Genomic DNA, 12142 nt, shown 5'->3' with positions numbered 1-12142 from the left:
TTCTGTTCATGTCCTTCTATCAACAAATTGCAATTTAAATCAACTGTGAGATGTCTTTGGTCTATTCAGAATGGCTTGTCACTCAGAATAGCGAGTTATCCATTTTTTCTTGGAATCTTGAGTAACTTCCTAGTGGAGATCTCTATTTTACTAACACTAAAATTGTTTTGTTTGATGAGCACTTTTTGAAAGAGCATTCAAGTGTTAGCCCTTCATTGAAATTCTGAGATACATATGACATATTGCCAAATACAAGTGAACTCTTAACATAATAATCACTCCACCATAATGGTGATTCCTCCGACAAATTTATCACCTGTAACAAAACCTGGAATTGTTATATTTATGTTCCTCATCCAGTGTTCACTAATGCAAATCAGGTCTAGTTTTTCACTAAATGCAAGTTTTTTCTAGTTCAGCGAGCTTATCATTTAAAAATTGAATATTCTTCACTAATATTTTTAAGTAAAAGTAATTTGATCCTTCATTTACCATTTCAACTCCACCAATTGAATCAGGTACAGAATTTTTCTTTGAGCCAATTTTTGCTCAGCCATACAAAAAGAATACCATTTGACAAGTACAGTTTGGAGCCAGATGGCTGGGCTTCTCAAAGTATGTATTAGGTCGCTCTCAGTGTACATATGGAAATATGTGTAATTACCTTTAGTGAACAACCATCCAGTTTCCACATCTCCTGAGAATCTACTTTTGAGGGATTTAACTGCCGCAGCTGTATCCTTGGAAAATCACCAAATGTTCAAGCTCCTTATCCTGGGAACACCAATGAGATTGCAGCTTTCAGGCTCAATTATGTCTGCAGCGCCTTTAATCAGTGTCTTTCTCCGACAATGTTAGCGCTGAACGACTACGAAATCATTATGATCTGGGGATAAGGGAGCACTTTCAGCTTCCCTACAGTTTTTTCTACTTAAACTTACTTTGTTTTGATAGGAAATTGCATTTTGATTCACATTGCAACCACTTAAACCAAATGTGTTAACGCCACTACTCCTTGTAATGTAGGCATTTCCTTCACAAAGAGAAGAAAGCATTGTAGACACACTCAAGGCTGAGTTAGTGATTTTTCCCTTGTTGCTGTGTCTGCATATAAACATTCATGAGAACCACATTGTCTGTATTACTCTTCTTCGTACCTTAATTTATTTGATACTATAACCCTATTATTAATGTTACTCATCCCAATTTTGGCCCCTCCTTTGCATATTCCCCTCCCCTTCCTAGACCTCTCCTCTCTCTTACCCTCCCCTCCTTCCTCTCTTGCCATTCAATGCATATTATTCTGTAACTAATCCTCATATAATTGCCACTAACCTTTGGTCTCGACTTGTAAAACCCAAACATATTCATATTTCCACTCTTCATCTCATGCTTGATAGTTTCTTACCTACCTGTTCCCAACAATAACTTAATCTTAATTTGGTGTGGTGACCACCGCAGAGAGGCCTTCCTTCTCTTTCTGAGGCAGTCCTCTGTAGGTCGAACTCCTGGGTTGCAAGGGGCTCAGCCTGCATGGAGCATATGTCAGCCCCATCAATATCATGTTTATGTCAGTCTAAGCTTGACAAAATATTTGAGGTGGTTCCCTGTTACATTCCTCAATAGTTTCCTTGATATGACACCATAATGGCACTTTAAATTGCTGCCCCACTGGGGTCAAATGCATTTGTAGCCACCTCACTGAGGAACAGGCACTTCTTGAATGACCCGTTGTCAGGCTCCCCTTCTGTCTACCTGACATAGGAGACCCATCTATGTCACGTATGTCAGGTAGTTCAGATTGCTCCTACCAGCGGCTGCCTACAGATCTATGGGTGATCAGAACTTGTTAATTTTTCCACAATGTCAAGGTTATAGGAAGGGGAAAAGGATTGGTGGAAAAAGTGTATGGAAGATAAGAGTGAGGAGGAGGAGAAAGTGAGAAAAGAATTAAGGGAGGGTATTGGTTGTTGGCAAAGGTTCAGTCTGGCTATGCAAAGGACACCTATCTCTCTAAAAGTGAGTTCCTTATGCCAGAATTTTATATCGGTTGTTTTATTGATTATTCAGATGATGAAGTATACTACCTTGATCAAAAAGTTCCCGGAATAACCACCGTGTGGCGCTCCCATCGTTCCGATTTGAGTTCTGTTTTTTTTGTTAAATTGGTACATCTGTTGTTGATATTCCCTTTAAATCTTAGTGTCATAACTTGACATTTGCAAAAGTTACGTAGCCAAGAGTACATCTATCTCTGTGTGTGTTGGCGATTTTTTACAATTTCAGAAATGGATTTAAATTTGCAACAACGAACTTGTATTAAATTTTGCGTAAAAAACGGATTTAGTGGCGCACGGACGTTGGAAATGTTGGAAAAGTGTTTCGGCAACGATTCTCTAAAAAAAACGGTCGTTTACCAGTGGCACGAGCGGTTCAGAAGTGGTCGTGAGTCAATCGAAGATGATGAACGCAGTGGCAGACCATCGACATCGAAAGTCGGTGAAAAAATTGATAAAGTAAAAGAAATGTTGGTCAATAACCGCAAATTAACCATCAGAGAAATAGCGGAGGACTTGAACATTGCCTATGGATCCGCCCAAGACATTGTGGTTAATGATTTGGGTTTCTGTCGTGTAGCAGCAAAGTACCTCAATTTCATGCAAAAAAGAGACCGTGTTGACGTCGCAAAAGACATGATTTGCGAGGCTGAATCCGATCCCACATTCATCAAAAGGATCATTACTGGAGACGAGACGTGGGTTTATGAGTACGACACGCAAACCAGACATCAGGCAAGTGAATGGCGTTCACCAAATGAGCCGAGACCAAAAAAACCACGTCGTTTTCAGTCAAAAAAGAAGGCAATGCTGACGGTTTTCATGGATTACAACGGTGTAGTGCATCATGAATTTTTGCCAGAAGGCCAGACAGTAAACAAAGAGTATTATTTGGGCGTTATGAGACGTTTGCGTGAAGCAATTCGCCGAAAGAGACCAGAAATGTGGGCAGAAAACTCGTGGATTTTGCACCATGATAACGCACCGTCGCACAGTGCTATCATTATTCGTAATTTTTTGACGAAAAATGCAACAAATACCATCCAACAGCCACCGAATTCACCTGATTTGGCTCCCTGTGACTTCTTTCTGTTCAATCGAGTTAAAAAACCATTACGGGGAACGCGTTTTAGCAGCCGAGAGGAAGTAATGGAAAAATCGCAGGAAGCACTGATGGACATACCGAAAACCGACCGTAACTTTTGCAAATGTCAAGTTATGACACTAAGATTTAAAGGGAATATCAACAACAGATGTACCAATTTAACAAAAAAAAACAGAACTCAAATCGGAACGATGGGAGTGCCACACGGTGGTTATTCCGGGAACTTTTTGATCAAGGTAGTATGTTGAAGGTAAGATCTAGCAGATTGTTTTGCATAGCCACTAGTAACTGCTCATTTTTTGATGCGCTGCTACGAGTATGTGTGATTTTCCACTCATATCTTAGAGTTATGCTGATGAGGTTTATATTAAATCACTTCATCTAATGCATTTACTACAAGGATTTTTTTTTAGTTTCACGGACATATGGTGTTGTGTTCATTGTTTACCTGCATTTACAGGTTGAACTGACCACATGACCTGTATATACAATGTCATGAGTAGCATAAATACCAGGGTTCCGTTCTTTGAGGGAAATCACTGCTTGGAAGAATGTTAATAGAAACGTGTATAATAGTGTATTTTACCAAATTTTCCTCATTTCCTCATGGTATTGGTTGCCACTAACAGTTGCTATTTTACATTATATTTCATTAAATTATTTTTCTAATTTGTTTTATGAACAGCTTCCTAAGCATTCATATAATATTCCATTGTTTTATTAGGAATGCTAATTAACATCATCTACTTTCTTTTCATGCAAACCTGTGAAGGCTACACTGAAAGAATGTGGACTTAGCAATGAGTCTGAGTTGTCAAAAAGTATACTTCAGCTGCAAGCTCGAATAGAAAAAACCAAGCAGAAAATAGCATCTTTAACAACAGCTGAAGAATCAGTCTCTGATGTAAGTATTTCTGCTCATTTAAAGTCTGTTTAAGTTTGGAATATTATCGACTATATTTTATGGTAAAAATGTTTGGTATAGTGTTACTATTGTGAACAATCACTTCATTGCCTAGTAAAATTTACAGTTTCTTCAAATTCCCTTCCTTTGATTAAACATCTCTCAAAAATTTGAAGCTTGGAAATGAATTTTTTATAAATTTTGTGCACATATCTTATTTAATTATATTCTCAGATGATTGTTGTGTGACTCTGGTTTCGCTGTTCCTTAGTGGAATTTCTCCATTGTATGATTTCTCCTGTAGCATGGTTGGCAATAAATATTAATTGTGGAATTGCTGTTTCTATAGTTTATGTTATGATTTTCTTTCAAATTTTAATCAAGTATTGTTTAGGTAAAACTATTAACTGAGAGTTATTCAATTTGGTGTAATCATAATTTGTGCAAACCTTTAATTATATATTATTTGTTTGCTTGATTTATAATGTATGTGAGGTACAAGTTTCAATCATGTACCTGCAGTATTGGGTTAGCAGCACCCATTGCGAATTGAAGTATGTTCAGTTCACCTACATCTGCTTCTGATGATAAAAAACACTCTCCACAAAGGTATTTCTCCACGCTGAGGAACTGGAAAAGTCACATGGGGCTAGGTCTGGACCAGAGTGAGGATAAGGAGCACACTTCTTATTGATTTTTATTAGATAGTTGCAATTTTGCAAACCTATAACTCACAAATGTTTCATGTATACAGTTTTTCTTTTACAAATGTTAGGGTAGCTTCCAGCAGAATTGTCAATATTTCTGATAGTGGTCTTAACATTACGAGGGTAATCCCAGAAGTACCCGACCTAACAAAGCGAACATAAATATTTTGGAAAAAATTATATTTATTTTTCAACATGATCTCCTTTCAGCTCTATACGCTTTTCCCAGCGATGTTCAATAAGTTCGATACCCTTTTTATAATAAGAACTGTCTTGCTCCTCAAAATAGCCATTAACTGCTGACATCACTTCTTCATGGTTAGAAAATCTTTGACCACCGAGCCATTTTTTCAAGTTTGCAAACAGGAAATAAACTGAGGGGGCTAAATTTGGGGAATTGACTGCAAGAGGTAGCAATTCAAACTTTAATAGATGAATTTTGGCCATCACAATAATGGATTTGTGAGCTGGTGCATTGTCTTGATAAAACAACACTTTCTTCTTAGCCAAATGGGGCTGCTTTTGCTTGATTTCTTCGCTCAAACGTTGCATTAAGTTTGCATAATACTCTTCGTTGATAATTTTCCTTTTTGAAGATAGTCAATAAAAATTATCCCGCCAGTTCTCCCTTTTGAATCCATTGTTTTGATTGTTCTTTTGTCTCGGCTGTGAAGTACTGGAGCCATGTTTCATCCATGGTTATGAAAAGGTGCAAAATTTTGCTTTGTTGCTGTGAAACTTTGCTAAACACTCAATTGAAACATCTTCACGGCACTGGTTTTGCTAGAGTGTGAGCAAACGCACACCCCTCTTCCACGCACCTTTCTAATGCCCGTATTTTCAGTTAATATGCGATGTACCGCACTTTTTTAAATGTCCAATATGTCTGCTAGCTCGGGCAGTTTCAGTCGACGATCATCCAGTTTCACTTGATGGGTTCCCTTCACCGTTTCTGGAGTCGTCACCTCATTTGATCGACCAATGCGATGCTCATCTTGACAGCTCGTACCGCCTTGTTTAAGTTGCTAACCAATATTTTATTGTGGTAAATGAAGGAGCAGACTCACCCAGAGTAGAATCCAGTTCAGCTTTTATATTGTTTGGGCTGAGGCCTTTCAAATAAAAGTATTGTATCACATAACGATGACCAATTTTCTCTGTTTTCACAAGTTCATTGAATACTTTTGCTATTGACGGCTGCCAAACAATTACTGAACAACGTAGTATCTTCAAACTTAAAACATATGCTTTATAGATTGCATACTTTCTAATGCAGTGACATTTTTCAAACAACTACCGCCATCTCTAGGTCAGGCAGGGTACTTCTGGGCCTTCCCATGTATTTGATTATCATCTCTCATAATGGTGGCAGTGGTGTTAACATGTACTTCTGTAAGAGCTGTGACTGGAGCTCTCGGTCCTCTTTCCTTTGTAACTGTAAACCTCTCTCTTTTCAAATATAATCGACCATTTTCTAGCCATGCTCAAGGGAAGAGGATATTCTCAATATGTCCCCTGTAGCATTGCATAGACCCAAGCCATTGATTCGTTCAAAAAAAGCAGAAGTTCAGTGCAGCGTCAAGCATTACCTCCATAATTGCCATGATGCAATGCTTTTAACATTCACTGCCTGCCATTGACACATTCTTCTAGTCAAATCAGTGAAACTTGTAACACAAATACATTTTGCATTAAGGCAGCAAAATAGCCTAAAATTATATTTTCCCCAATAAACTATGCCAATAAATATTTATGATCACACTGTTTTGAACTGCCCTCGTGCTTTTGTGTATGTGTAATTATATAATTTACGAGGTCTGTTCAAATATTTCTTTAACTTATTTATTACAAAAATAATGCTTCACCAACAAGTTATTGATCAGGGTGCCCTTTAAAGTAATCTCCTCCCCTCTTGTTACAAAGGTGTTTCTACTTTTTGAAACAGTCCTGGAACGCTTCCTCCAGAATGCTCATAAACTTCTCCATCAAATTTTTCTCTATCTCTGGAATGATAACAAATCTTTTCCCTTGGAGCGGAGTTTTTAGCTACGAGAACACAAAAAAGTCACTTAGGGCCAGGCCTGGTGAGTAGGGTAGGTGGGGAAGCACAGCGGTCTTCTTTTTTGCTTAAAGTTGATGAGTTCTGGTAGGCAAATAAACCAGCGCATTGTTATGATGAAAAACAACTCGCCGCTCCTCCAAAGTTAGGCTGTTCTTGCCTGATTCTCTCTCTTAGGCATCACATAACCCCCAGGTAGTACTTCATGTTGACTGTCTGGCCTTAAGGGAGGTATTTGTGATGCGCAACCCTCTTTGCACCAGAAAACAGTCAGCATCATCTTGGCATTGGAGAAATCAGCGAGACTTTTTTAGGCACTGGTAGATTTATTATATACTTTTATGCTACTTAATGACAAACACTCAGGTTTGTCTTTGCAAGGAGACTTCCGCTAATCAAATTAATATATAGTGAAAAAGTGTGAAATAAAAATAAACATTATATTTTTTGCATTTCCATAGGATCCTAAAGGGAAGTTTTATAAAGATTCAATGGACCCTAAAGATTATGAGGAGTGGATTTCAAACCTACGGAAGCAGAGGTAGGAGTTTCTTCCTTTGTATTTGTAATGGTAAACTTATTCTAAGTGTTGAGTGAATTCCATTTATAAGTATAAGATAAGACTCTACTCCTCTCAGATTGGGCATGAAATACATTGTTTTGTATGTTAATGACAATGGAGGTTAAATATAATTATATATTTATAGAGCAGGAATAAGACAAACTTTGCGAATTGGCAACAAAAATTTTAATACTGGTAGTCCCAGTAGTGCATCACTTTCTTTCTCTGTGAACCTTCAAATGTATATGTTGACACATCTCCTTTCAGAGAATTGTACCTGAAGATGTCACCCATGTGATGAAACCGGTGGTACCGTATAAATAAATTTGTGTGAATTTACAAAGCTTGCTTTATTCCTTGAGAATAACGTTCACAATGTTGAGCCCAATACCATTGAAATGAATTTATATTTTAAACTTAAGGATTAACAGGAAGTGTATGCTCTTTAGGTGTATAATACTATTTCAGTCGCCCATGTTAAAATTTTCATCTCTTTATTTTTCCCTGTATTTGTTGAAATTAAACAATCATTAGACCTGAGTAATTGTTTTAGATACAGAAAACCAATTAACAAAAGGCATTCACCTCAGAAAAATGAATATTGATTGCGTTTCAGGAAATGGCTGGCTATTAATTGTTAATGCCCAGTGTACTAGTTTATCTGGGCATTAATAATTACCCTGAAAATATTTTTATTATTTACTTAAACTGTTAAAATCTCCTTGGGTTCTTCATTATGGCTAAAATCATGCATAGTTGGCTAAATTTTGGGGGATGACTCATCCATTCTTCTTCCAGTCTTCAAGGCCAAATGCTGTGGCATTAATTTTCGACTACTTGAATACGAGTATGTCTCTTTGGACAAGGGTCAGGTGCCTTTTGATGTGAATGGGGTGCCCCCTGATTACACAAGACTTTTTTATGGACTTCCTGATGTACTTCCAAATGGGTTTCCCCTCGGGTTTGTGAAAAGTGCCATGACTGAATTAATGGTTAGCTGTATACTCAGGAACCAATCCCAAATTGGGTAAAGTACCCATTGCATGAGTTCAGACTATATCCAGGCAACTCATGATCATCAGCATAGGCTGTGTACATAGTCGGTACACAGGTGTACTGTTCACAAAGCATGTGGACAGGTGAGAAAATTTAATTTTTATGAATCAGACCCTGATATCTTTCAGCGCCTGAGCAAACACATTCCCCAACTTTTGTTGTAGAGTGCTGTCATCTTCTTGTTGAGGTTAGAAAGTTTTCAGATCACCAGTATGCTTTAAACAATTTGATTGTTTGAGCATTAGTTTGAATCTCATTTTTATTAAATCTCTATGATAAATATTCTATCAAATTGTATTTTGTTTGATAATAACTTGCTCTATTCTTCGAAGTATGTTATTTAATCCAAGGAAAATTTTCCTCGCTGAATCACTTAGCATTAAAGTCCTTTTCTGTTGGGTGAGTGAAATATTTATTCAATGAATGGGGACAGCTATGCCCTGTTGTGATGTTGCCATTATTAATGAAGAATAAAGGTGTTATGTAAGCTTTGACCTTACTTATTTTTCCTTTTATATGCTAGCATCACTATTTAGCCCTGGATATTAATGGAAGATGAAGGGCAGCATCTACATCCCAAGTGTGAAGAAATATACTTCATTATATTTTCACTAATATAAATCGAAAGCTAACTTTCCAAATTTCTGTAAATCTCAGGGAATTGGTTCTCATCACCCATAGTACGATAATATACATTGCCTGAAGTTAACTTTGCATGTGATCATCAATTATACGAATCACTTGGAGGGGGCATTCCCCTCAGGTGATTCAATGCCCAATTTCAATAGAACATCTGCCAACCAGCTATGAAGTTGATCACAGGTTGACTTGGGACCAAACCCAATGCTGAATTGCTTATGCCAAATCAATAACATTTAGATGCTGTATTTAATGAGAGATACGTCATTTCAATCAGGAGGGAAATTTTGGAGAGGCAGCATCAACGACGGCAGAGACGTCAGGATATGGCAAGAAGAAGAACTGTGGCTGCCCAGGAGAGAATGAGGCTGATCAGTGAATTGGCAAGGAAAGAGAAAACAAAGAAGCGTCCAGGGGGTGGGATTAACTGTAGCATCTCTGGTGGCGATACTGACACCTTTGGAATGAGAGATGAAGACTGGGATGTTTACAAAGCTATAAATCGTGTAAGTAGTCATGCTCAAGCAATTTTATTATGTAAATTTACAGTGTCGAGATTTAGTTCATAGCAATACAACAGTGTGATTGTAAAAACTGTACACATGGTATTCACCAATTCTGAGGAAATCTTGGAGTTAAGTTGTAACTCATATTAAATCAATGATGGGTGAAACTATAATGAGTGGGTTGATTATTTTGTTATTTTAGAAATGATACCTATTTAAACTATTAAAATAAAATAACCTTAGATTGTTTTTAAATTCTATTGATTTTGGAGGATATTTGTAATTATGAATGGTGGTTATTTAGGGTTTAAGAAAACACAAAATTTATATGATGGTGTATTTCAATATTTTTTTAACGGAACTTTTTTTTAACTGTTAATTAACTCAAAGAGTAGATTGGCAAACATAATGAATGCAATGACATATTCATCTTAAATATTTTATAAGATCTCTTTGTCACAATAAAAATAAATCATCTGGCAAAGAAGTGTGAGAAATATACTTTAATTGACTTCTAAAGCAAGTCTTACCAGCAGAATTGATTAAAAGAAAGAACCTATCTACAACTGTAATAATTATTAATTATTGTTTCATTTTACTTTGATGGTGCTTTTGAAAGCTCAGAAAAAAAAGATAATATATCTAAATAATCATCATATTTTTCCAAAAGGCTCATGGTACATTTCTTACTCCTTAGTAAAATTGACAGTATCTGTACATTTATTTTTACCTATTGTGTGTAATCCGTGAAACAACCTTTAGAATGTATACCAATATTTTACATGCAGCAGTAAAAAGTATTTTTGTTGCATGTGCCACTGGATCTTAGCATAGATTGGAAGAAATGTTCTTTCAACCATTAACATGTTGCCAGAATCTTCACATCTTTCCTGTAAGGTACAGGCCCTTTACCAACTTGACTGAATGAGGAATGCCCAGTTCTGTTATCAAAAGAGGCAGACTCATCCAAGCTGAAAAGTTAGTGCTCACTAGCCTGCATCAACATTTAATGGCAGGTGTTCACATCCATCCTGAGTGAACTTATCCTCCATCACATTTAGCCAGTATGGGAGGAGGTGTCTGAGTAGACAGGCTCAAAGTGGATAAATGCACGGCCTTCACATCGGCAGGTGTGTGCTATGAAGGTGAACAGTACAAGTATAACCTGTCAATGGCCTGGATGAATTACTGGAAGCCATTTGGCACAACTTGGTATGAAATTTTCATTGCCATGCCAAGGTTGATGGAAGTCCTCTCAGAGGTCTCTTGCACTTAATGCCTGTCACTGCTCTGGAAAGTTTGCACCTCCATTTCATCTGGAAAGAGAATGGTTTTGATTGAGTTGGTACCATTCTAAGGAGAGGCATTTCAGAGCAATAGCAATGCCCCTCTTGTTCCCTATTATGCTTCCTGAGTCAAATATGGAAAAACTTTGTCCACTAAATATGCAGCAAATTCCAAACATGAATGAATGACCTTAGAAATATTTGGGGATGAACTTCATGCTATGGATGCTAAAATGAGGTCTCAACGGAGGAAACTTCTACTGCTTATTGATCAGTGTCAGGCCCACACACCAACTATACACTCAAGAAATGTACAGTTACAATTAATTCCTGCAAACTGCATGAGTGAGCTCCAACCATTGGATTTTGATGCAATTCACTCATTAATGGTACATCATCGAAGAGTGATTGCATAGAAATTCATATCTCTGCATGATTGTGGTATGAATGTAAAGGCAATCAAATTGAATGCACTGGATGCCCTGCACTGCATATCATAGGCTTGGAAGCAAGTTATGGACTCTTTCAAACTGCTTAAGAAAGGCAGCATTTTATGTTCTTTGTGACAAGGAAATTCCTCTTCAAGTTATTTATGGGGGATAGTGATGATGACGTTACTATGAACAATGACTTCAGATATGAAGAATATAAAGTGGAAATTCCCCTTTTCTCATCTTTTGCAGTGCTCCCATTAATGAGAAGGGATCTGAATTAAGTAGTCTTACCTTGCTATCAACCCCTAGACACACACCCTAGCAGTGGCTTGCAATGTGCTATGTAAATAGAAAAAAGAAATACTGAAACTCAGGCAGGGAAGGGCATATCTGTTCAGTGCCACATCGATCAGGAAGCTTAAGTTCACCCATTTGTTTTACATGTATTACCAGAAGCTCTATGCTTCCCATGCTAAAGACCTCTGCTATGCACTGGATACCAAAGAGAAACATGGTGATGATAAAGGGATGGAGCTCGTGTTGGACAATGGTGCAATTATCCATTTGCTGAAGTGATGGGTTAATGGTAACTAGCAAGGCATGTAACTTTTTGATGGTGATGTCATCTTGATAATGAGGAGATGTATGAATATTTGGCATTCCCTGGCATCATTAGCGGGAGGTGAACGCAGTAAGTAAGGTTTCGCCATCAAGTACAGACTTTTCTTCAGATCCATCTGGGGTATGAGCTGCATGGCAAGGAAAAGGTTCTAACCCCAAACATGCTCTCTGTTCCGCCACAGCTTTACACCTTCAGTTGCAGAAAT

The 12142-nt window shown here is 37.5% G+C and overlaps 1 protein-coding gene across 1 annotated transcript in view; it reads left to right on the top strand.

Annotated features, from left to right (window-relative positions):
* Arp5 (Actin-related protein 5) overlaps nucleotides 1-12142 on the top strand; it is a 36375-nt gene that overhangs the window by 11395 nt on the left and 12838 nt on the right. The window contains exons 7-9 of the mRNA XM_071594411.1: nucleotides 3935-4066; nucleotides 7294-7373; nucleotides 9367-9595. Coding sequence (XP_071450512.1) covers nucleotides 3935-4066; nucleotides 7294-7373; nucleotides 9367-9595 — 441 coding nt within the window. The remainder of the gene's footprint in view (nucleotides 1-3934; nucleotides 4067-7293; nucleotides 7374-9366; nucleotides 9596-12142) is intronic.

The sequence above is a fragment of the Hetaerina americana genome, unplaced genomic scaffold (genome assembly GCF_022747635.1).
Source record: "Hetaerina americana unplaced genomic scaffold, ioHetAmer1.1.p SCAF_60, whole genome shotgun sequence".
Lineage (NCBI taxonomy): Eukaryota > Metazoa > Arthropoda > Insecta > Odonata > Calopterygidae > Hetaerina > Hetaerina americana.
Note: the sequence above shows the minus strand (reverse complement) of the source record. Positions and strands in the feature narration are given on the sequence as shown.